Source organism: Chaetomium globosum, genomic scaffold, assembly GCF_000143365.1.
Source record: "Chaetomium globosum CBS 148.51 scaffold_3 genomic scaffold, whole genome shotgun sequence".
Taxonomy (NCBI): domain Eukaryota; kingdom Fungi; phylum Ascomycota; class Sordariomycetes; order Sordariales; family Chaetomiaceae; genus Chaetomium; species Chaetomium globosum.
Window position 1 is genome coordinate 945,212 of NT_165978.1, and position 23,904 is coordinate 969,115.

The 23,904-nt window shown below is 57.0% G+C and overlaps 6 protein-coding genes across 6 annotated transcripts in view; 3 read left to right on the plus strand and 3 right to left on the minus strand.

Moving 5' to 3' along the window:
• CHGG_05592 (uncharacterized protein) overlaps window positions 1-1,402 on the plus strand; it is a gene marked incomplete at both ends in the record, with an annotated part of 2,095 nt that extends 693 nt beyond the window's left edge. Inside the window, 4 exons of the mRNA XM_001221686.1 lie at window positions 5-422; window positions 498-884; window positions 935-1,195; window positions 1,265-1,402. Coding sequence (XP_001221687.1) covers window positions 5-422; window positions 498-884; window positions 935-1,195; window positions 1,265-1,402 — 1,204 coding nt within the window. The remainder of the gene's footprint in view (window positions 1-4; window positions 423-497; window positions 885-934; window positions 1,196-1,264) is intronic.
• A 5,042-nt stretch (window positions 1,403-6,444) lies between these two features.
• Window positions 6,445-9,456, plus strand: CHGG_05593 (uncharacterized protein; the record flags this gene model as incomplete). The annotated part of the gene is made up of 4 exons (XM_001221687.1): window positions 6,445-6,570; window positions 6,632-7,558; window positions 7,626-9,252; window positions 9,305-9,456. 4 exons carry the CDS (start codon window positions 6,445-6,447, stop codon window positions 9,454-9,456), a joined length of 2,832 nt encoding a protein of 943 aa, XP_001221688.1.
• Window positions 9,457-10,661: 1,205 nt separating this feature from the next.
• On the plus strand, window positions 10,662-11,966 carry CHGG_05594 (uncharacterized protein; the record flags this gene model as incomplete). Its single annotated transcript, XM_001221688.1, has 2 exons — window positions 10,662-11,029; window positions 11,411-11,966. 2 exons carry the CDS (start codon window positions 10,662-10,664, stop codon window positions 11,964-11,966), a joined length of 924 nt encoding a protein of 307 aa, XP_001221689.1.
• Window positions 11,967-12,408: 442 nt separating this feature from the next.
• On the minus strand, window positions 12,409-14,231 carry CHGG_05595 (uncharacterized protein; the record flags this gene model as incomplete). The annotated part of the gene is made up of 4 exons (XM_001221689.1): window positions 12,409-12,429; window positions 12,497-12,711; window positions 12,768-13,287; window positions 13,374-14,231. The coding sequence occupies 4 exons, from the start codon at window positions 14,229-14,231 to the stop codon at window positions 12,409-12,411; spliced, it is 1,614 nt and encodes a 537-aa protein (XP_001221690.1).
• Window positions 14,232-16,846: 2,615 nt separating this feature from the next.
• On the minus strand, window positions 16,847-20,163 carry CHGG_05596 (uncharacterized protein; the record flags this gene model as incomplete). The annotated part of the gene is made up of 3 exons (XM_001221690.1): window positions 16,847-18,233; window positions 18,379-19,396; window positions 19,461-20,163. The coding sequence occupies 3 exons, from the start codon at window positions 20,161-20,163 to the stop codon at window positions 16,847-16,849; spliced, it is 3,108 nt and encodes a 1,035-aa protein (XP_001221691.1).
• A 1,676-nt stretch (window positions 20,164-21,839) lies between these two features.
• On the minus strand, window positions 21,840-22,803 carry CHGG_05597 (uncharacterized protein; the record flags this gene model as incomplete). The annotated part of the gene is made up of 2 exons (XM_001221691.1): window positions 21,840-22,142; window positions 22,246-22,803. 2 exons carry the CDS (start codon window positions 22,801-22,803, stop codon window positions 21,840-21,842), a joined length of 861 nt encoding a protein of 286 aa, XP_001221692.1.
• Window positions 22,804-23,904: the final 1,101 nt, after the last annotated feature.

The following is a 23,904-nucleotide window of genomic DNA, read 5'->3' on the forward strand; positions in this document are numbered from 1 at the left end:
AGAGCGCCATTGCTGCCGAGAACGAGTTCGCCGCCCACAACTACCACCCACTCCCCGTGGTTTTCGCTCGCGCCCAAGGGGTCCACGTCTGGGACCCCGAGGGCAAACACTACCTCGACTTCCTCTCAGCCTACAGCGCCGTCAACCAAGGCCACTGCCACCCGGAGCTGATCAAGGCCCTCACCGAGCAGGCCGGCCGCCTGACGCTGAGCTCGCGCGCGTTCCACAACGATGTGTTCCCCGTATGGGCCCAGAAGGTCCGCCAGCTATTCGGTTTCGACATGGTGCTGCCCATGAACACGGGCGCCGAGGCCGTCGAGACGGCTATCAAGATCGCCCGCAAGTGGGCTTACAAGGTCAAGGGCGTGGCGCCGGGCAAGGCGCTCGTCTTTAGCGCGAGTGACAACTTCCACGGGCGGACTGTAAGCGACCCATCCCCCCCCTCAGCCCTACCCAAATCACACAACACCAAAAACACCACCTAACACATGCTGCAGATGACAGCCGTCTCGCTCTCCCTCGACCCCGAATCCCGCGACAACTACGGCCCCTACCTACCCAACGTGGGCGCCACCAACCCGACCACGGGCCAGCCGATCCGGTACAACAGCATACCAGACCTCGAAGCCGTCCTGGAGGCGTACGGGCGCGATACGGCGGCCTTCATCGTGGAGCCGATCCAGGGCGAGGCGGGGGTGGTGGTGCCGGACGACGACTACCTGGCGCGGGCGCAGACGCTCTGCCGCAAGCACAACGTGCTGCTGGTGTGCGACGAGATCCAGACGGGCATCGCGCGCACCGGCCGCATGCTATGCTCCGAGTGGTCCGGCATCAAGCTCGACATGGTCACTCTCGGCAAGGCCATCTCGGGCGGCATGTACCCTGTCAGCTGCGTGCTCGCCGACGCCGCCGTCATGAGAATCGTACAAACCAGCACCCAGGATCTACCTACGACGGGAACGCTCGGCTGCGCCGTGTCCATCCGCGCCCTCGAGCTAATCGAGAGGAGGGCCTCGTGGAGAAGGCTGAGCGTCTGGGGCGGGTGTTCCGAGAGAGTGTCGAGGCTTTCCAGTCGCCCCTCGTGCAGGTTGTCAGAGGCAAGGGGTTGCTGAATGCGGTTGTCATTGACGAGAGCAAGGCGGATGGGCGGTCGGCGTGGGAGCTGTGCTTGTTATTGAAGGAGAAGGGCGTTTTGGTGAGTACCACCCCTTATTATCCTCCCCAAAGGGGGTCTGGAACGCGGAATCACTGACTTATGGGATAGGCTAAACCTACACACGGCAACATCATCCGGTTTGCACCGCCTTTGGTCATCACCGAGGAGGAACTCCGTGGGGCCATCAAGATCATTGGCGAGGCGTTGAAGGAGCTTCCGACGACCACGATCAGTGAGGGTCATTAAAGGGGCTGGTCATTCAGAGAGGTGGGCGGATTGCATATTGCATCTTGCATGTTTTGCATCGTGGTCGCTGGCCGCTGGCTGCTGGCCGTGTCTGGCGCATCTCATTTGATACCACATCGGAGTGTATTTGGCATTGTATTGAAAATGAGGCGGGACCTGAGTTAGATCCGGGTTGGATCGGACCGGACCGGATCGGATTGGACTAGATCCAGATGTAGACCTCGACGTTAGGGTGCCGTCTAGGCTGCCCAGCTCCTCCGCTCTGCTCGCAAGAACAGAACGAATGAAAATGGAAAAAAAATACCAAGACCATCTCGGATCCCGCCCTCAGATGAAAACCACTCCGCGGAACCCGGGACCTAATTGTAACCGCGGTTGCAGCGATCAGCGGCATGCATCACCGGCAGACATCTCATCTCACCCACCTCCCGGATCCGAACCGTCCTCAAACTGCGAAGCCGGAACGTCCGTCCTCAACCACCCACACCAGCAGCAAGGCAAGGCAAGGCGAGCAGACAGGCAAGGCGACACAACGCGACGCAGCGCGACACGGCCTCGCATGTGACGTGCTTTTGCGTGCGTGCTGGCCAGCCATTATGAACCACACTCCATACATACATATATATACCCATATATCATACATACATGTGCAGCCGTCACCCAATTCGGCGGAACACGCAGCCGTCATCACAGGCGGGTCGGGATGATATGATGCAGGCAAGCAGGCAGGCAGACAGGCGAGCGGGCCGGGGTGGTGTTGGTGTGCTGCGCCGCCGCAGCTGCAGCCGCCGCCGCTGTGCGCGCACACCCGGGAAGACCCTACCTGGCTTGGTAGTTGTTGCTTGATAGCCGTTACTTGATAGCGGTGGGTTGGTCGGCTAGTGAGTAGTTTTGTATGAGGGGTTATGGATGGTCGGGTAGAGGGTGGATGGAGGTTGGGTTATCGGGGTTGATTGTGACGGTGAGGGATAGATAGGATAGGGGTTGCAAGCGGAAGCAGAGTGGGAGGCAGGCGAGGCAGGCAAGGCAAAGGAAAATGGTTGATCAATCAATCCTTGGGTGTGCGCGGGAAACGGTTTACACGGTGGGATTTTGAGTTATCAAGGTGCATATCTGACCCCGAATTGGCAGGTCTGTCCGGTAACGGCTCGTGTAAGTCACAGTAGAGAGGATGGGAAAAGGGGGGTTTGTGAGGTGTGGTGGGCAGGCAGGCAGACAGACAACACACAGCGTGGGATCTGGGATCCGTCAACAACGGGCGAACCATTGTCCAATATGTGCGCAGAACTCGCCTTTTCTTTTCCTGTCGTTTCCCCTCTCGGCGATGGTTGCCTTCCAGGCTGCCTGTCAGTTTTCACACACATCCGCCGTCCGTGGAGAACGGTTCCGGGGTGGTGGCTAAATGCTGCCGGCCGGTCTCCCGACTGGAGAAAACCCCACGTGGCTTAACCTGTAACAGCAGACGCATGGACAACAGAAGTGTACATATCGTTTGTCTCGTTGATGAAGGTTGGGTGGGGCGTGGTGAGTGGATTGGACGGGGACGACTCCGTCAGAGGTTGCAATGAGAGTTCAGCCAACTGGGTGTCTTGATACATTTCTCAGTGGGGCGAGTGAACAACCTCGAGATGTGCGAGATTGGGATTCGAGGCCTATGAATCGAGGGACTGGACCCTGGATTTCGAATAACACCGTGACACATCTTGCTTCCGATCTGTGATGCGCGCTGACATGCTGTGTGACATGCCGCGAGGTGTGCTGGTGTGCTCGAGGGCAGATGACCACAGGCAGCTGTCTATCGTCCCTTTTGCCGGTTGAGAAGCCAATTGTCCACTGATATGTCCCAATGGACTGCGGCCGATGGTAAGTGGTGCCTTGCGCGGCAGCGGATGGTGTGGATGGTGTGCACATACTCTCCCTCACACACATAACGCGCCCGGGACGTGGCGGTCTCGTTTTCCTGCCCTCGGTGCCCTCTCCCGGCCCTTGGCAACGGGGTCTACGCTGCCGTGTCACCGCGGGGGACTCGGTGTGAGTGGCTGACCTGTTTGTCACCCCCTTCCTTTTTGGGACATTCCGTTGGTAAAGTGATACGAGCAAGGCTGCCCTGCCTCCTGCTTGCTTTCCTTGACCCAAAGGGCGTGGGAACCAGCGCGGGGACAAGTGAGCCAAGCAGACAGCCAAACTGCCTGGACGGCAATCCGAAGACCTATGACACCACTTTTGGCTCTTTGGAGAACGCCATGGCCGCCTTGTGCAGCCCGCCAGCGTTCGGACAAAGACAGATGTGGGTTTCGATAGTTATCCCGTCGATGAGTCTGGTGACCACAGTGCTTCTGGCTATCCAGCAACGAAAGGCACGCTAGAAGGCCCATGTTTCGACGTGGCAGCTTCTTGCAAGCATCGTCCCGCAGCTCGGTTCCAGGCCCCAGACAACCAGGAGGGTTTCCCCGGAATGATGGGATCGGGTCCTTGTCGGGGCGGCGGGTTTGGTTGGTGCTTGGCGCTGGATCTGAGATGTGCATCGAATTGACCGCCAGGATAGGACGCCGTTTGAGTAACGTGAAAGTGTACCTGGGCAGTTAGTAGGGGTTTGTGTGGGTGAACGTGGACCTGGAATTGAGCGAAAGAAATCCCACAACTCGATGGCTACATTGAGGCTTGCATGTCAAGTCTGCCTGGCCGCCTTTTTGCATGCATTGACATGTTGGAACAACAAGCCAGGAACTGCTATTCGGAACTGCTAAAAAGCGCCAGTGATAGGCGGCGACAACCAGGCAGACAGGCAGATCAGCCGATAAGGCAAAGGGGATCCATCCCTAGGTCGGCCTAACACCGGGAGTGAGCATCCTCGCTATCAATGCAAGGACCGAGCGAGATCCGGCTGGCCGCACTCCCTAGTCTGCTTGTCTGCGTCTCTGCCTTCCCTCTCCGTAACAAAAACAGAAAACAAACGCTGGGAACCCGGGAACGCTGTTCCTGCTTAGATGGGAACCATTCATTCACAAAAACCGGAAACTGTGTGGGCCCGGCCGTGTTGCAGCTTGTTCCTGAGACCAGCAGTGACCTACCAGCCGCAGTGACGGCGTGGTTCGCCTTGGCTCACCTGACCAGATCCCATGGATGCTGATGCTCTCTTGGTTGACTCGTTGAGCCAACTCCCGCTTCTTTTGGCCCACAAAAGCAACCATTCTTTGTGTTACCCGGGAGCCCCTATTTCGCTGCAAACAGGCTGAGATAATCCATTGCTCAGTTTCTTGTCTGGACTAGTTTACCTTTTTTGGTCGCTGGTGCATCTCTGTGTCACAGTGCCCAACTCGAACTCGAGATGGTTGACACTGTCGGTCGTGTGGGGCAAGCCACCCAGTGATCACGGAACTGAACCCTTGACGTCCCGGCGGATGGATCCCCTGCTTGCCCATCCGCGGTCTGGCATCATCCAGGATACCCTGACGGCTGGATGGCTGGCTGACGTTGAGAGGCAATCACCGCCGTCATCAGAGCAGAGAGACTTCGGATTGCGGAAGAAACCGGGTCATGAGGTGCGCTGTCGGTGAGTCTCGCCCTCCCTCGTCGATTTTTCGTGCCGTGATGGCATCGACATGTCATGGATCACAGGCGATGCTTATCTCAGCATCGCCTCCGAAGACGCAAGAGGAGTCGCAAATGATGGAGACTCAACGCGTCCGCTGTGCCAGTCGAAGTGGTGCTATCGCGGAGTCTTATCGCAAATGCCGTTTTAGCGCGTCTCAGAACACAAGCCCGGTGGCATACGTAACGGTACCTTGTACTCCTTTGTCTCACTGGGCTGCAGAATGCTGAGTCGGTGCGAGGGAACAGGGGCAACAGTACCCGGGAGGTACCACAGTTTAAAGTGTGTCTGCTTGGCTGGCGGAGTCTTGCATCACGAGCACCGTGTTTGCGACAGCGTTCGCACATGCTCTCAGCGCGCCTGGCCAGTGAAGGGCCAGCGCCTCCGGTCCCGTGCGTTGCTTTGCGGGCTCATCAGCACAAGCAGCTCCCGTGCCTATACTCCCCACGCCCCTTGTTTTGCAGTGTGCACAGCGGCCACCCGGCAACAGGCATAGGCCTATCGTCGTCAACTCTGGCTGCCCCAGGTTCCTCCCAGGTCCCTTCCATTTCTTCCTTTCTCTTTTCCATCTCAACCTCCACACGTCGCATCCCATCGCCTTCTGCATCCTCATTATCCTCTTCACTCTTTCTCCCTTGCGGTTTTCGTTTGGTTGGAAACCCTTTGGGTTCGAGTCATCTCCTCCGCACCAATCGAGTCTGAGTCATTCAGTTGACTTTGGACGTCACAGTGCCGTGTGGAGCTGCCCGCCTTTCCTCGATAGCTTCCGTAACTTGCGTGGTCCAGGCACACATCGGCCATCTGTCTGAGCTTCTATCTCTCTCTCTTCCGCAAAACAAATCCTGCCCCAAACAAAAAACAACAACAAAAACACGGGCTTCCCGCTGTTTTTTTTGCCGTGCTAGTTGTTCCTATCTGCCGCCGAAGCTCGAAACTCCCCGTCCTAGCTACTTTCAACAAGTTATCCACACACACCACGGCGTATGCGGCGTCACTGCGCATAGCAGCGCCTCGAGCTCGCAAGGCCTCCCTCCACCTCCGCTATCACCAAAATCACCACCCACCACTCCCGTTGACCTACACACAAATTAGCCTTGGCCTCGAACTCGTCCTGCATCGTCCATAACGATAATCGCCAAAAGCTCCAACCCTGTTTTCCATCCTCCCTTCCGGCCTATCGGATACTGCCGCCTCCCTCCCGCTGGCCGGCACAGGCAGCATACGCCCCCCCTCCCTGCGCCCGACGACTCGAGGGCCCGCATTTCGAGCCTGCCACCACCTCCTTGTTCTCGACCTCTTATCACAAGCCCGTTGTGCCTCACCAGTTCTCAGCTTGACGTATACATGACGGTCAGACCGGCCGCCGACGTCTTTCGCATATTCTAGGCCCTCGGGCTAGTCTTCTTCCCCCCGCTGCGCTTCCTGCTATCGCCAACTCTCACAGGGAGCCATGTCTGAACGGACCTCTTCGTCGAGGCGGTCAAAGCCAGCCAGCGATGACACCATCGGGAATTTCGTCATCGATAAGGAGATAGGAAAGGGGAGTTTTGCCCAGGTGTACTCTGGTCGCCACAAGGTTAGCCTCACTCCGGGTCGCGGTTGGGCGTATCGAAAATTCGCTAACATGTCGTTACAAGGTTACCGGTGCACTGGTTGCTATCAAGTCTGTCGAGCTCGCCCGTCTCAACACAAAGCTAAAAGACAACCTTTATGGCGAGATCGAGATTCTCAAGCGGCTCCGGCACCCGCACATCGTTGCCCTCCATGACTGCGTTGAGTCGAGGACGCATATCAACCTGATTATGGAGTACTGCGAACTGGGGGATCTGTCGCTATTCATCAAAAAGAGGGACAAGCTCATCACCAACCCGGGCACGCATGAACTCGCCCGAAAATACCCCGTCGCCCCCAACTCGGGCTTGAACGAGGTCGTCATACGCCACTTTCTGAAGCAGCTTACCAGTGCCATCAGATTCCTGCGAGAGGCGAACCTCATCCACCGCGATGTCAAACCCCAAAATCTGCTGCTGCTTCCTTCACCGCAATATCGCGAAGCCAATAAGATGCACAAGCAGATTCTCAGCGCCAGTCATGACTCATTCACGCCTGCCGCCGGGTTACCTTCGCTGCCCATGCTGAAACTGGCCGACTTCGGCTTTGCCCGTGTGCTCCCTTCGACCTCGCTCGCCGAGACCCTCTGCGGTTCGCCATTATACATGGCCCCAGAGATTCTTCGCTACGAGAAGTACGATGCCAAGGCCGATTTGTGGTCGGTAGGTACCGTATTGTATGAAATGGCTACGGGGAGACCCCCGTTCCGAGCAGTCAACCACGTGGACCTTCTCAGGAAGATCGAGGCGTCGGGGGACGTTATCCGCTTTTCAAGAGAGTGCGTCGTCAGCTCCGAAGTGAAGGGCCTGGTCCGGGCCCTTCTGAAACGTAACCCAGTAGAACGGATAAGTTTCGAAGACTTCTTCCACCATCCCGTCATTACTGGCCCGATTCCAGGCCTCGTGGAAGACGATATTCCGAAGCCCGAGAAGCCGGTTTTGGCCGAAACCAAGGTTTCGACAGGAATCGGCGAGACTTCATTGATGTCGAGGAGGCCATCTCTACGGCGTTATGCCGCAGAGCCGGATTCGCCGCGCGAACCCGGAGTTGTCCCACACTCGCCGAAGCCGCGCCGGTCCTCACCTTCTGGCAACGCCCATCGAGCCCAAGCCAAATCCGCTAGAACAAGTAGCCAGCCCTCGGCTGAGCTACTCGCCGCGACAGGAAGCAGATGAGGGCCTCGGGATACGGCGACCTCTAGCACAGCCGTCGACTTCGGCGCCCGTCCGGCCCATCTCGTATGTTGACCGTAGCCGCCGGTATTCGAACGCCTCGACAAAGGTGCCCGCCCGCGACACGCCGCCGCCGCCACACGAGGGTTCAAACCGCTCGAGGCCAAAAAGCGCCGTGAGCCGGCCCCTTACAGACGAGGACAAAGCAGCGCAGGACGTTGCGTTCGAGCGGGACTACATCATCATCGACAAGACCGCTGTCGAGGTCAACGCGCTTGCGGATCAGATCTCACTGTATCCACAGCAAGGCCAGCCTAAGTCCGGCGGCCAGATCGTGAGGCGCGCTACGCAGCAGGGACATCCAACGTCGACCACGGGCGCCGTACCGAGCCACCCCGGCAGGAATGCACAGGGGGGCCGGAATGACCACTACCGGAAGGCGTCTCATGATAAGACGCTCTCGGGCAGCCCAGGAGCCACGACGTCGGTGATTTCCAAGGCTATCCAGGATGCCAGTCTCCGGCTATTCGGCTTCAAGTATTCGCCGCAGATGCTGAGCAAGGGACAGTCGCCGCCGCAGATCTACAGCCCGTTTCCGGCGTACCCGACACCATCTACACCGGCTGGCCTGATCATGGACGGGAAGCAGAGTGCTCCTGTGGACGAAGACTCGCGGGTGGCTCAGTGCATCGAGGATTACGCTACGCGGAGCGACGTTGTTTACGGCTTCGCCGAAGTCAAGTACAAGCAACTCGTCCCGCTGGCCCCGTCCGTCGAACACGGCCTGGGTGGTGTTCCCACCGACAGGATGGGCGAGGAAGAGGAGGGCCTCACGATGGATGCGGTGGTTTCGCTGTCGGAAGAGGCCCTGGTGCTCTACGTCAAGGCGCTGTCCCTGCTCGCCAAGTCGATGGATATCGCCAGCCTCTGGTGGTCGCGCAAGAGCCGGCCCGAATCGAGCAACAACGTGCACTCGGCCACCAGGGACTCGGTGAACACGCAGGCGCTGGTGCTCAAGATTAATGCGGCGGTCCAGTGGATCCGGTCACGCTTCAACGAGGTGCTGGAGAAGGCCGAGATTGTCCGGCTACGACTGGTCGAGGCGCAAAACCAGCTGCCCGAGGAGCACCCCAGCCACCCGAGTAACCGGCCGCCCGAAACGAGCGCGCTGGGCGGCAGCTCGGGCGGCCAGGCCACGTTTCCCTCGGTCGGCATAAGCGCCGAGAAGCTGATGTACGACCGGGCCGTCGAGATGAGCCGCACGGCCGCCATCAACGAGATTGCGAGCGAAGACCTCCCCGGCTGCGAGATATCGTACGTCACGGCGGTCCGCATGCTCGAGGCGGTGTTGGACAGTGACGATGACCACCTGCCGAAACGCCGCGTGTCGACGTCGTCCAAGGAGGAGCAATCCGTCGCTGCTCAAGACGCATCCGACGACATGAGCAGCGACGACAAGCAGGCAGTGCAGAAGAGTAAGCCGCCATTATCCTTGTGCGTGGGTACCCCTTACTAACTTGTTGGCAGTGGTGCAAATGATCAACACCAGACTCACCTACCTGCGGAAGCGGATGCACACCATTGCTGCGGCCTCCAAAGCGCAGCAGCAACAGCAGCAGCAGCAGGTTGTCGTTCGGCGGCGAAGCGGCGACGTCACGCCGCGCAGTGTACCGACCTGACGGTACATGCTTTGATGATTAATGAAGGCGAAGATATCCGGGCTCGTTATTACTACTAGGAACTCACGCCCCACGGCTGGCATTTCGACCCTTTGGCGTCTGGACCGGTTGTTTGGCCACAGAGGGAACTTGTTTTTTGTGCGACTTACGTTGATGGGGCATTATGCATTCGGGACGGGCGTTTTCATATCGATTTGAGCGGCACTATTCTGGCTGACAGAACTGGCATGGGGTTGGCTAGTCGGGCTCGATTTCGCACCCACACAGCACTGGCGGGTTTTGGCGTTTGGGGCCACGGTTCTTTTACACGGTGGTCATTATTATTATTATTATTACGAGTATATTTTGGATTTCGGTGCTGAATATCAGTTTCGCCCTTCTTCATAGGCGTTGGCTTGGCTATGTTGGGGAACCGGGTCCCCTGGTGACGAACCCTACAGCGGAATGGGAATGGGAGGAGTTGGTCGGGATTGCGGGAATTTGGCCAAGTCAGAAAGAATGTTATAGTTGGGCGCGAATAAAAACTTGATACTCATACCGGTCCCGTGTCGTCTTGGTTGTCTTATTTTTCTGGGTGAGGCTGCTTCGGTTGAAGGGTGATAAGTGCTCTGCTACTGAGCTCAGAAGCAAGTTGCCTTGACCACCCAGCTCCTGGTGTCAACACTTCCCATATTCGACGGTGTCCTTCCCCTTGCTTTGGGTTTGAGATGCCTCGGTCTCTATACCTGTAGCAGACTACATACTATAAACTACGGGCGGCCTCGGGATTCGGCACGGGGCGGAAACCGCCTTCGACCCGCTCGGTTGGCTGCGGGGAAGCCATGGCCCCCCCACGGGCGGGAGCGATGCCGTGTGTGGATCTGTCTCATACATACATGGTCTGCACTTTATGTAGATCTGGGGCCGAGTGTAACCTCAGCTCATGTGGGCTGATGTTCTCTTCTGGTGAGAATCCGCTCACTGTGCTTGCTACGTCTGATTTCCCTTACGACAAACAAACTCGTCGACGCTGATTAGTATCTGCGGGGAGAAGACTAAACTCGTTCTTCAGTACCCCGTAGAGAGACCAGCATTGACCGGACCCTTTGAGGAGGAGTCCATCTACAAACCAGACTACGCACTCACCCCTCACACCTCCCCGCCTCTACGACGACATATCAACAACCTCCTTTCCACCTCCAACCGATTCTGCTACCTCTACAACCATGGACCCTACCGAAACCTCCCCGAACACCAATCCCCCCAAAGCAAGAACCTCCTCTGAGCCGCCAACCACCAATGAGACCACCCACTCCCCCGAAGAAATCGCCCGTCTCCTCGAAAGCTGGAAAATCAGCCCCGAAACGCACGACCACATCCTCCACACCCGCATCCTGCCCACCGTCCTCCACCCCTTTCTCCCAGCCAAGGATAACGACAAGGGCCAGGACAAGAACACCCCCAACCGCCAGCCCCTAGCAGTCCTCCTCCTCGGCCAAACCGGCGCCGAGCAAAACCCACCTCGCGCCCCTCCTCGCCGCCGCCTTTTCCCAGCCCTACTCCCCCCCCGTTCCCAACCATCCTACCTGAAGCGGTTCTAGGTGACCATGACTCCCTAGAATCCAAAATTCATAGTCCCGGCGAAACTAAGAGTTTCATATCGAATACGCGGCGCGATGAATGGAAGGCGCGGATCTCCACCCCAGCTAGGAGGAAGTGCTACTCACTTAAGCCGACTTTGGAAAATCTAGACTTCTTGCTGTGAAGTAATGCAGAACTATATAAATAGAATGCCTTCACCATCGACGCTAGCATCAGAGCAGGCTCGCTCCATAAAACTTTCCCATGGGACCTTCTGTTATAAATCGCGAGTAGCTTCTAGTTAGCAATCTCCCTTAATCACAAGAGGATACGTATTTTTCATTTTCTCAGATTCCTTTCCCCTGCTTCCTCTGTGAACACCTTCTCGCGCCAGGCGTGGTGATGGGGGGAAGGGGGCTGAAGGGAAGAAAGATGTTGAAAAGGAGGTAGAGGGACAAGGGGGAGAGCAGGGAGGGAAAGGCAAAGCGGATGATAAACCGAGTGGTTATGGAGGACCGATGCCATTGAGGCTCACCCCGAGAATAGTGCACGATGAGAGCTTGGAGGGGGTGCGCGGTGCCGTAGAATGGCTGGATGGCGAGGGCGCATCGATATCAAACGACAACAAAGGCCGGGTGGACAGGGTGGTTGTGCTCAGAAGGGGCATGAAGGTGGTGTATGCGAATGAGAGGATAGCAGGGGGCGGGTGGGAAAAGGAGCCAGCGGCGCTGAAAGCGTTGGAGCGTGAGTGGGCGAGACCGCTGACCGAGGACGAGAGATACATGATGGAGGAGAATATCAAGATGCTCAGGAGTGTGGGGAAACCCGAGGTGGATAAGGAGATCGAAGAGATTCAGAGACTCATCGCTGAGTTGGGGGCTACGGATGGGACGATACCGGACGCGACACCCTTCGATCCGGTAGATTTTATTCACAAGGAGTTGCCTTAGCCAACCGGACGGAGTCGACCGAAAAAAAATAGCAAAAGCTCACCGGCCAGCCCCCCTCTCATTGGATACCAGTTAGGTGCGATAAGTCAGCTGCCTGGGAGAGGGAGGGTGGTCCGGTTACGAAATCCCTAGTTAGGGATTTGCACCGAAACCCCGAGGGCTCGAACCTGCAACCTTTGGATATGGAGGAGGCGAACTACTACTCGGGATTTAGAGGACCACCGCCAGTAACCACTGGGCCACCTGTCAGGTGGTTGGTGGTCCTCGTTGGAAATCAGGCACACGGACCTAATACATATAGCGCCAACCATCTCGGGATGTACACTATGGCAGCGTTCGGGCATAGGTTGAATTATGTTTATTCTCGACCTGGCACAGGCCACATTATTCTTCAAGAACCGGTCTACGGTCTCTCCCCCTCATCATTGTCGTATATCGTCTCTCATAATGTTAAAGCATGTACCTAAACTCGGGGTTCAAATCCTGCATATGGTTAGCGACGCCCACGAGATCCAATCCGGCAAACTTACCCCCAGATCCAGTTTCTCCGACTCGGTCAAGTTCAAATCATGCACCTGCTTGCTCCGCTTCCTGTTCTCCCAAGTGATGGCCCCCGCATACAGGATGCACGACACCACACTCAGGCAGATGAAAGACACGCAAATGGCATAGCCCTTGGTGAATAGCGGCCCATCTTCCTTGACGAACGAGTATGTCGAGATGATGCCACCAATGTTGCCGAAGCCTGTCTTGGTCAGCATCTCGTAACCTGATAAAAACACGAAAAAAAAAAGAACTCACCAATCTGCCAGGCACTCCCGATGGCCCTCCGATGGTGCCCCGCCAGGTTCATGTTGAACCAGCACACAATAACCGGCATGGCCGAGTAGGTGCCCATACACGTCAAAAACAGCGCAGCATACTGCACCTGCAAGTTATCATGCACCGTGAGCAGGATCGCAAACCCCGAGATAGAAATGCAGATAGCCCCAATGATAAACAAAAACCGGTGCTTGGCCCAGTCCGAGAACACAGCCACCACCATAGAAAACCCAAACGAAACAACCCACGGCGGAACAGACCGCAGCTGGGTGGTGATGGGGTCGTACTTGTAGCTCTGGATGATGGTGGGCGCGAAGTAGGCGTACGAGTAGGCCGGCACGATGAGGCCAAAGTACATGAAGCCGCCGAGCCAGATCTTGTAGTCGGACATGACGGTCACCACGTCCTTGAGCTTGATCTTGCGCTCCGCGCCGCTCGCGCCCTGCGACGCCCGCAGCCGCGCCTTGACGTACTCGCGCTCGTCGTCCCGCAGCCATTTCTGTGGTTGCTGTCAGTCAGCCCTCCCGTACATACATACTTCCTCATCCAAACTAGAAGAAGGAAAAAAGGATGTCTTGGACGTACCGCCTGTTCCGGGAACGACGGGAAGGTGAACAGAAAGAAGATACCGAGTAGCACGGTGAAGGTGCCCTCGAGGATAAAGATCCAGCGCCAGCCGCGGTAGCCGCGGACATAGTCCATCTTCCCGATGCCCGACGCCAGCAGCCCGCCAAACGCGCCCGCCAGCGAGGTCGACGAGAAGAAGAGAGAAAAGCGCTTCTGGGCCTCGGCGCGGCGGTACCAGCTGCCGAGCAGGTAGAAGCAGGCGGGGAACATGACGCACTCGAACAGGCCCAAGAAGAAGCGGGTGGTGAGCAGGCCGCCGTAGTTCTGGACCAGCCCCTGGAAGACGGTGACGGCGCCGAAGCCGATGCAGCAAATGGACAGCCAGACGCGGGGCGACAGGTACTTGATCAGGATGTTGGAGGGGATCTCGCAGATGATGTAGGGCACGAAGAAGATGGTGAGGGCCGTGTTGTACTCGACGCCGCCCATGTGCAGGTCGTCCTCGAGCCCGAAGGCGCGCGCGTTGCCGATGTTGACGCGGTCGAGGAAGGCCATGAGGTAGAGGACCGACACGAACGGGATGATGTACGAGTCGATCCGCGTCGTGATCCTGCGCTCCGTGGTGTGCGGCGGGCAGACCACGTCCTCGGCCGAGGTCGAGCCCGAATCGTAGGGCGGTGCGGCCTCGGCCATCTGCCGCTTGCCATCCTCCTCGTCTGATGCTATGGGGATGTCAGCTGCAGGTAGAGATGGGTGTGATCGTGATGAAACGAGAAATGGAGCTGGCTTGGAGGTGGAGGGGAGGACGGCGAGGGGCATGGTATGTACCCGGCGCGACAGGAGATGGATGACCATACGTTGCTTGAGTTCCGACATGACTGCTATGTATCTCCAATGTTCTACGGTCCGGCAGAGCTCAATCTAAAGGCTGCTATGACCTTCCCGGTGGGTATCAAAAACGTGGGACCCAGGTATGGAAACGGGCGGAAGCGGGAGGGCGAGCAGAAGGGAGAGAGGAGAGAGCGAAGATCGGCAACGCGACGGTGGCACGCCATGCGGATTTTATGCATTTTGACGATGGTAACGCCGTGACTGACTGCATTGCGCGACAGGTCAGTTACTGATCAGCGTTGCCTCCGCATTTCGAATGCCACCAGGGCCCGCGATCGGGGCCGTCCGTCAACCACCTTCCAGATTAAGGTTAAGGGACCAGGGGACCTGGGGACCTGAGGGCCAGGCGCCGGGGACGCACCATCCTAGACCCATGCTGCGCGGGGGATATGGAGACTCCTTCGTACAAGAGACCACAGCACCGAGTGGATGGCTGTCCGTCCTGAGTCATCCCTACCGGTTGAAGGAGCACAAGTCCATGCCGCCATTGTGTCGTCCACGGTTTGCTGTTACACGGCACTTGGGACGGCCAGCTACTGACGTGTGTCGGGTGGCAAGGCGGTCATTAACCAACTAGTTAACTTATACCCGCTAGCTTGCTAAGCTCGCGACTCGGACTTTAGCTTTCGGGTGGCTAGCGCCACCGGCCGATCCCCCGGCGCATCGCGGTGAGTGGCCGGGATGGCTAAATAATAAGTTTACGAAGTATCTTGTCGAACTTCAGGGCTCGAAAAAGAACGGCGATCTCCCGATTGTCGTGGCCCTCAGCTTACCATATTTGCGCTTTCACCAATGATAATCCATAGCGTAACTAGTTACAGCTCGGTGTTTGTTGCTTGGCCGGACCTGAATAACCCGGACGAGCGGACAAAACAAGTTCGAGAACGTGGGATTTGGAGCCGGTGGATCCGGGCTTGGCCGCCATGAATTGCCGGGATTGCCTGCCTTCGGCGAAGGAATGTGCGTTTCTGTAACTTCTCCGATCGCCAAGCGCAAAGTCGAGGGCCGAAGTTCGGCCATGTTCGCGAGTGGCGTCCGGGTCAGCAACCTCGCATTCCCTTTGCGTCTGCCACGGTTTGGCACGTCTAGTTAGTCAGGGTGGTCAGGGCTGATGCGGCTATGCGTGAGTAAGGCGGTTCAAGCTACATGAGATGGCGGCGTCGAAGCGTTTCGAGAATAAACTTTTAGGTAACTTTAACAGTCATAGAACTACACGGGTAACTTTGAAACTTTTGAAGCACACTCGGGCCGGTCCAACTACCGGAGCGGGGCCGGAAAAAAATAATGGGGGAGGGAGAAATACCAAGCGTGCCTTTTACATCAGGCAGCAACGAACTTCCAGAGAAAACATATCTTGTCAAGTTCAAAGTCTCCCCTTTAAGGGATACTTTTGTCGGTGTCCCAGGTGGAAGGCAAGCCCAGATTTCTCCAGGCTGCAAACTGCGGGGAGCGCTACCCAGGCCTCGGCTCAGCAACCCCTCAAAACCCAACTCCATTTTATTACAGCAGATCTGGAATCTGCACCCGTCTTTGCGGGGAAGTGGGAACGGGCCAGCCTCGACACCGACCGTTGCCGCCGCAGCGGGAACTTCCCCAGACCTGCTGGCCTGGACCAAACCCGGACCAAACCCGGACCAAACCAACCACCAACCACCAAACAAACCGGAAACCAAGAACTGGGAGGGCGGGGACTAAGATGAAACAGGCAAAGTGGACGAGCCCAACACCACACCACGTTGTCCCATCCCGGCCGGTCGGTCCCACGGGGACGGCTTGCGGCGGTCTTGGGGAGGGGGACGCTAATCCTATCCCGTTCCTGGGGGGAGCGCGGGGAATGCGGAACCCCCCCCTTCTTGCTTGCTTGGAAGGTTGGTCGATCGATTCCTTGCATTTCTTAGACAGATCATTAGTGCAGACTTCTACACTAGGTAGGCATGGATGTACGCAGGGAGGTGGACTGCGGCGTTCCGGATTAGGTACCTACCTTGCCTTCTATAAGTCGAGTCCAGGGCAAACATCAAACACAGCAGCGCTCAAAAGCAAAGCAAAGCTCAGCCAGCAGAAGATGAATCAAGTAGAATAACACCAAGACGAGGCAACTGCGCCTCCCTCTTATAAAACGCTACACAACAGTAGTTACCTCCATTCATTCGAACCCCCCCCCCCCCAACAACAACAAAAAGACACAACCAAACAATGGGGAATCATCTTTTGATCACTCCTACCCCTGCCGCCGCCGCCCCACCCGAATCATATAAACAACAAACAGCCAACAAGAACAGCAAAAAAAAATAAAAAAAAATAAAAGTAAAAAAAAATCTGGGGGTATCCGCATCAGCCGGACATCGGGAGCAAAGCCATCTTCTCTCATCTTCTCTTATCCGCGCTCACTCGCCCAGGTAGCAAAACCACACTCCCCGCAAGGTTGGTTGGCCGGTGGGCTGTTTGGGGCATCAAAATCTCTACTTCTTGTGTCAACATCTCCTCCCTCCCCAGAATCTTCAAGTGAAAGGAAGATGCAGGTCTGAAAAACAATGGTCGTAACGGCATCGAACTCGTTGGCGGTGCGCCGTCTTTGCATGCGAAGGCTGCGTTGATTATCATTGCGCCTTTGGCTCTTGGGCCTGAGGCGGCGCCTGGGTCTGGGTTTGGGTCTGGGGTTGGACATGAGGTTGATGCGGAGGGTGATCTTTGGGTTGTTCCGTGGTTTGATCCTTGGGCTGGTCCTTGGGTTCAACGTGAGCTTGAGTCTGAGGCTGGACCTGGGGTTGAACCGGGGGTTGGGTTTGAGTTTCGACCACAGGGTGGGCCCCAGATTCATTTTGGGGCGCGACCTGAGGTTGGATCGGAACCTGAACTGGAGCTTGAGCCTGAGACTGAACATGAGCTGGGACGAGAGGTTGGGTCAAAGCCTGGGTCTGGGGCTGAACCAGGGACTGAATCCGGGGCGGAAAGGGGGCCTGGGCTTGTGGCTGAGCCTGGGGAAGCACGTTCTGGAGCTGCGAGGGCTGGAGTGGTGCAGACTGGGGCGGTGGGGTTTTCACAGGCTGCGGGGCGGCCGGCCTCTCCTCCTCGGCGCGCTTCAGGTCTAGGCTCTTGCCCCGCGACGGCAACAAGCTAGACCCAATCGAGACGGTCCGTTCCCCGGCAGGCGGCGACTTGTTTCGCCGCTGCTCGACGTTCTCCTTGTGCTCGCGGTACTTGTTCTTGATCCAGTTGGAGATCTTGTGCGGTTCGTCCCTGCTCTCCTTGCTCGACACCTCGACAAGCGGTGCCTCCGTGTTGATGGTGGTGCGGTCCGACATATCCGTCATGCTCTTGTCCATCATGCTTTGCCCCAGCTTCCCGCCGCTGCTGATAGACGTGCCGCTGGCGCCGGCTGTCGCATTCGAACCCAGTACAGAGCGCGGGGAGGCGAAGGAGGGGAAAGAAGGCGGTGACGCATCCTCTTTCTTGCGCGATAGACGCCATCGCTTCTTCTTCTCTTTCTCACTAGGTGTGTCGGGGATGGGTATCTCGGCAGGAACTGCCGCCAGCTCATCAACCTGGTCGAGGTCCGATCCTTCGTTGAAGGAGCTGTGTAGCGACGTTGGAGGGGATTTCCTGGATTTCAGCGGTTGGGCGCTGCTGGGATGGAGGGTGTCGGCGTGGGAATGACCCGAATGCAGGGTATCGGTTTGGTTACTACCCGTAACGGTACTGTTAGGATCGGGGTGTAAACCGGCGCTGCTCGGTTCGGTGTGTCCTGGATGATCACTCTCTGCATTGGCAGGCAAAGCGTGAGAAGGCTTTGGTGTCAGTTCCGAGGACGCCCCGGGCTGTTGGGTTTCCACGGGCTCTCCGGCGCCTGCAGTCTGGGGAACAGATTGAATCGCCTCTAGAGGGCTCACCGCCTCTGTGTTGGGAGAAACTGCGTTCGTTGAGTGAGGTAGCGAAGCGGTCGAGCTATGGGCGCTAGGGTTCGCGCTGCCTGGTAACCTCTTCTTCCTCAGTTTGTTCGGTTGGCGTCCATCGCTCTCATTCGACGCTATCCTCTGGAACAGGATAGGCCGCTTCTTCGACGGGGTCGTGGCCTCGGGGGTAAGAGGCTCAAGGAGCCCCTCCCGGCTCCTGGCACCAGGGATGGTCAAACCGGGCTGCGAGCTGGATGGTCTGGTCGACCTCGAAAAGGGTGGTGCCGCCTCTCTCTGGGGGAGTCGCGATTTCCTCCACGGCGGCGGGCGGCGATACCACTGTGCTCGCTGGCGGTGCAACGGGAGTCATCGGGGCCACATGGTCATTCCGGGAGGTAAACCTCCCCGCTTGTAGAGCTGGGGATTTCTTGGAGGGCAGGGTATTACTCCGAGCCAGACCTCCGCCCGTTGAGGTGGCGGTCAATGCCGGGCTAGCAGGGCTGGGGCAACCGTTGGAGTGGAATGACCGTCTTGACGAAGTCGACTTATTTCGTCGGATCGAGCCGTCCTTTGCAACGCTCTCGGCCCCAGCGCTCGCACTAGATGTAGACCGCACGATGCCCGGCTTTGAATTGGGGGTCGACGGAGGTTTGAGCACCGGCGTGCCTTTCTGCACTTCTTCCACAGTTTTCTCATCTGCTGCTGTGCCTTGCATCCCGATGAGAAAATGATCCTGGTTCTCGATGAGGAAGATGATGACACATTGATTCAGCCGGTACTCCTCCGGCGCCATGGCGTGGTTAGGGTGGGAGAGCATTCCGGGCTGGAAAATGGCGGCGAGGTTCTGGGACGTCATGCGGTTCTGGTCTGACTTGGCCGCAAATACGGCGAGCAAGTCGAGGATGTAAAGCAGAAGCTGACGGTTCAGAGGCGGTAACTCGGTGATAAGCTGCTGGTACCTGATGATAGCGGCGTCCATGTCGAAATGCTCGGCGAACTGGGGCCCTTCGAGGTCGCCAGCCCCTGGCTTCGTCGCTCCGCTTAGCGGCTCCCGGAATTGTTCGTAGAGATCCAGAGGGACGACCGGTTCGGGGAGGTCGTTGAGATAACGGCGCAGGACGTTGGCGGCATCGTGAACTGTGTAGCCATCCCAAACCAGCCCCTTTCCGTACCTGTCTGGCGAGTCGAAAATGGTCTTGAGCTCTTTGATCCGCTTCTCAGACCCGTTCAGACGAAAAATTCCCTCGATTTCGGTGGCTGCAAAGGGGATTAGCATACATCTGATGGAATGCGGAAATAGAAGCAGGTCATAGGTACAAACCCCTCTCTTTCAAGAACACGCCGCATTTCGCGACGACTATGGGAACATAGCCGTAAATGTAGCTCTTCCCATCCTCGTCGACGAGGGAGATGGCGACGTTGGCGTAGGTGATGCTCTGGCGTAGAGGAACACCAAAGATACCGTGGGCCCGATTCTCTGCAACAATTAGGTTAGGTCTGATCGAAAGAGACTTGCGCCGCAGTGCACGGGAGGAACCTCCAAATCGCCAGGCCATGATACGGGAGAGAGCACCCAACTTGGGCGCCCTGGGTGATTCTCTTCTTGACGGGGGCCGGCTCATGCTTGCACTTGCTTGATGAACGGCGCACTCTTCTTCCCTAAATATGATGTTCCGGAGCAGAGAGACAGCGGATGGGAAGTGGTTGAGTTCCCCTTCCATGTCCTCGGCGAATATGGTAGCTTTCCTTCGGGGCTGTGATCGAGGGAAGAGTATAATAGACGGGGCGCCTGTACCATGTGACTCGTGATGCTTCGAGGGAAGCTTGAAGCCTTTCCACCATGATTTCAAATCGCGCTTGTTGGGCGGGGAGATGGCGGACTGTATCGGGGGGGCAACCGGGGTGCTAGGGGTGTTCGGGACGTTCGCTCGATGTTGCTGCTGTTGTTGTTGCTGTTGCTGTTGCTGCTGCTGGTGTTGCGAGACAGGCTGCTGGGGTGTTAATGGCTGGACCCCGGACGTCATGGTTGCGACTGCGCGGCGGTGGGCGGGTGATCGAATGCCACCGGGCGCTGGGCAGTCTGTTGCTGCTGCTGCTGCTGCTGCTGTGCTTCGTCGCCAGGTTCGAAGATTCTAGGTCGGATCGAGATGCATGGACGAATATGGAATGCGAGAGGGGGAAAGGCACGTGGGGATCCCCTGAAAGATATGCGCTGTGTGTGCAGGCGGGCGATGATTGTCGTTCTGCGACGCGATGCACCGCCTGGCCTGGACCCGTTTCTCGGCTGCGGGCGCGCCTTGGTCGATCGGGGATCGGGGGAGTCGGGCGCTGGAACCCGGGAACCGCCTGAGATGTTTGGCAGGTGTGTTTCCGGTCGAGAGTCGACTGGGTAAACCTGACACTCTGGGACAGAGCTATCTTGTCGGTGTTTCTCTGACGGAACCGCGTCGTGTTCGGCGATTGCAGTTTTGATTAAACGAAGGCTCGCCCAGCGTGTGACGACAGGGAGGAGGGACAGCGGCAAAGCGGGCTCGCTTTTCAAAGGACTGGGCAACTTGGAGCAACATCGACAGGGGTATTCAAGAGCCCTCGCGGTACAGTACCGTGTTGGTTGATATTCACACGGACTCAACACAAGTATTACTCAGGGCCTTGCAGCCTGCATTGTAGGGGATGAAGGAATGGTTTTCTTGGTGTGAAAGCTTGGGGATGGGGGTGTGAATTTGAAAAAAGCTCCAAATTCAGCCAGCCTCGTCTGTCTTGGATAATTGGGGAGAAGATGAGGCTCGAGATTGTATGCCTAATAGCGAGAGTCGCTCCAAAGCGCTGCTTGAAAGATTGAACTGGTAGGCACCCGTTCACAACGTGTGCGCACTGTGTTGGACATTCAGGTATGGTTCAACTTGATCTCGGTGGGCAATGGCCCCAGGCCTGATTTGATACTTTTCCTGTGGTAGTAAACTGACGATCGGGCAGCTCTCAAGTGAACATTTCCGGACAGTGATCCGGGTCCGCAGTGAAGAACACCAAAAAGGTGGTGTGGTTCCGTCATTGGCCTCGTGTTTCAACCTTGGCCAGCCGGTCACAGGCCCTCCTAAAGAGAGTATATTATAGGATCTTCCCTGCAGATCGCAGTTTCTGAGTTATGGCTCTCACATCTTGGATCACTGCACTATCCTTTTTAGTGTAGCGGCCGTTGTGTTTGTTCTTTAAATCTGCGCCAAGCTTTGTGATGAGGGGAACCAGTAAGCTCCACAGCGGGGAAATTGTCCTTGAAAAGAACTCCAAGCTAGGTAGTCACGTGATGGTTCTCACGTCATTCATCATTTTTGCTGCAAGGTAAATGGTGCAGCGAGAAAGAGGGAAGAAGTAGGGGGCTTGTACGAGTTGAAGGCAAAACGATTTGATCCGGATGTAGTTAGCGTGCTAAGGCCCTATAGGCCCAGTGCCTCCGGGCGAAATAAATTCCATCCATCCATTTTTGCTGCAGGAAAAGGCAGGCTCTGTGTAAGCGCTTGCCACATATAGACAGTGTAGAGAAAAAACACCTCCACACACCAGCATTAAAAGGAGCGGACAAAATCTTTGAATTTCAAATTTTCAATAAGTAAGTTACAAAGATTGCAAAATCTCAAGGATCCCCCTTCAACCTCAACTTCTCATCAAAGATGAAAAATCTATCCGGGCTTTTCCCCCATACTCAAGAAGAAAACTGCGAGAAAAACGCCCACAGTTCCGCAACCGTCCAGCTATTCGGCCCGCCATCGCCGCCCGAGTCCTGCGGCAGGGCGACGTGGTCCTCGTCGAAGGCCGTGAAGACGACGGGGTACTTGGGGTCGCAGCCCTGGTAGACCGTCTTGATGTGCCGGCGGCTGTTGCGTGCGGGCTCCGCCGCCTGCTGGCCCTGCGTGCACCCGTTGACGCGCACAAAGTTGTCGCGCAGCTGCCTGCCCATGGAAATGGGCAGCACCCCGTCGCGAACGCCGTGCTGGCCGTAGTAGGCCTGGTTGGGGTTGGGTTAGTCTTGGAAGTTGGGGTTTTTACTGTCTAGGAGGGGAGGGCTCTAAAGAGGGAGTAGACTACAAGGGGGTGAAGAAAAAGCTTACCACTGGCGTGTTGCCGCCGGCACAACCGCTCAGCTGCGCGCCCGAGAGCACGCCGATGGCGCGGAAAATGTTGGGCCGAGCGCAGGCCAGCGCGTACGACATGGCGCCGCCGTAGCTGAAGCCGGTCGAGAAGACCTGCTTCTCGTCGATGCAGAGCCCGTTGCTGACCGTCTTGTAGATCTCGTCGATGAAGGTCACGTCCTCGCCACCCTGGTTGCCCCAGCCCTTGTTGAGCCCGTCTGGCGCCACAAAGATGGCCGAGTTGTTGGCCAGTCGCTGCAAGCCGTAGTACGGTGCCGTGCCGCCGTCGACGGCCATGAAGTCGGCGTCGAGCCAGTGGAGGCCGAAGATCAGCTTGTACGGGCGGTTCTGGTCGTATCCCTGAGGCAGTCGGATCATCCAGCGCCGGTTCTTGCCGTTGACCGTCATGGTCTTGCTTCCGGCGGTGACGGCCGGGGACTTGCCGCACCCGGCCGAGGCTGCCGAGACTGCGGGCAGGATTAGGAGAAGCGCGACGGCGAGTAAGGCCAGGGGCCCGAGAAGGCGGCGGTGAGCCATGTCTGGAGATTATCAAGGTCTGAGGGCTTGACGTCGTTGGTGTCCAGTGGGGCGGGCACTGATCAAGAGGAGAGATGGGTGGATGGCGAGGTTCTTGGGGTCAATATATAATACCCCGATACTCGTTCATCCTCGGTCGAAAGGTGCTTGGCGACCGGTATGCTGCCGGCCCTATCGAACACCGCCATCGTCTCGTTTGTCACCGACGCCATCCGTCGATACGTCGCCGAACCTCTGGTAAGTGGCGGAAAACATTAGTCGATGCCGGACTCTGCGTGGTTTGACGAGGGGAGTAGAATGACCAGGGTGGAACTTTATCCCAAGCAGGTTTGAACTGTTGGTTTTTTGTCCCTAGAGTTACACCTTTGCTTGGGGACACAGCTATGCGCACGAATCGGGGTAATTGGAACGGCTGCCTGGGAACTGAGCACAAGGGTTGACCCTGGAAATTATGGGCGGAAATTTATCAACTTATTAAACTTGTCTTGGTGTGAGGAGGCCGCAGTTAGATTGCGGGGTGCAGCCCGGAGAATATACACGCATCGCCGTTCCTTTGTAGAGTGAGGACCCCCTTATCCCCAGGACCGGGCCAGCGGTGCCAAGCATGGGAGTTGAAAAACGCCGCCCCTCGTCATAGTCGTTTTCCAATATCTATTCGGGTTACCTGGAGTTGATATTGATATTCTCCCACCTAAGCCCGTCTTGGCTTCATTAGAGATAGGAATGAAATCAAAATCAGCCACCCGATTGGAGACGCATCCGAAGGCAGAAGATCCCAATAAGATAGGTATGACTTGATTACTTTCTGGCTACGTCTCGACCGACTACTCGGGAGCCGTTGGTCTGTTCAACAAATTTGCTACCTCGGCCGGGTTGAAAGGCAGACTTTGTCTGTCTATTCATGGATAAAACCGATCGAGTGAACGACAAGACTAGGTACTTCCGATCAATGTATCCGCTGGCATCATAGGCGTTTCACAGGCGCGGCGAGGATTCCCGTTAGCCCAACTATGTCAATCCTGTCAAATTTACCTTCTTTAACAAGAAGCATTAAAGATGCCTCGTCTATACAGGATCAAGGTTCCGTTCGAATATGCTACA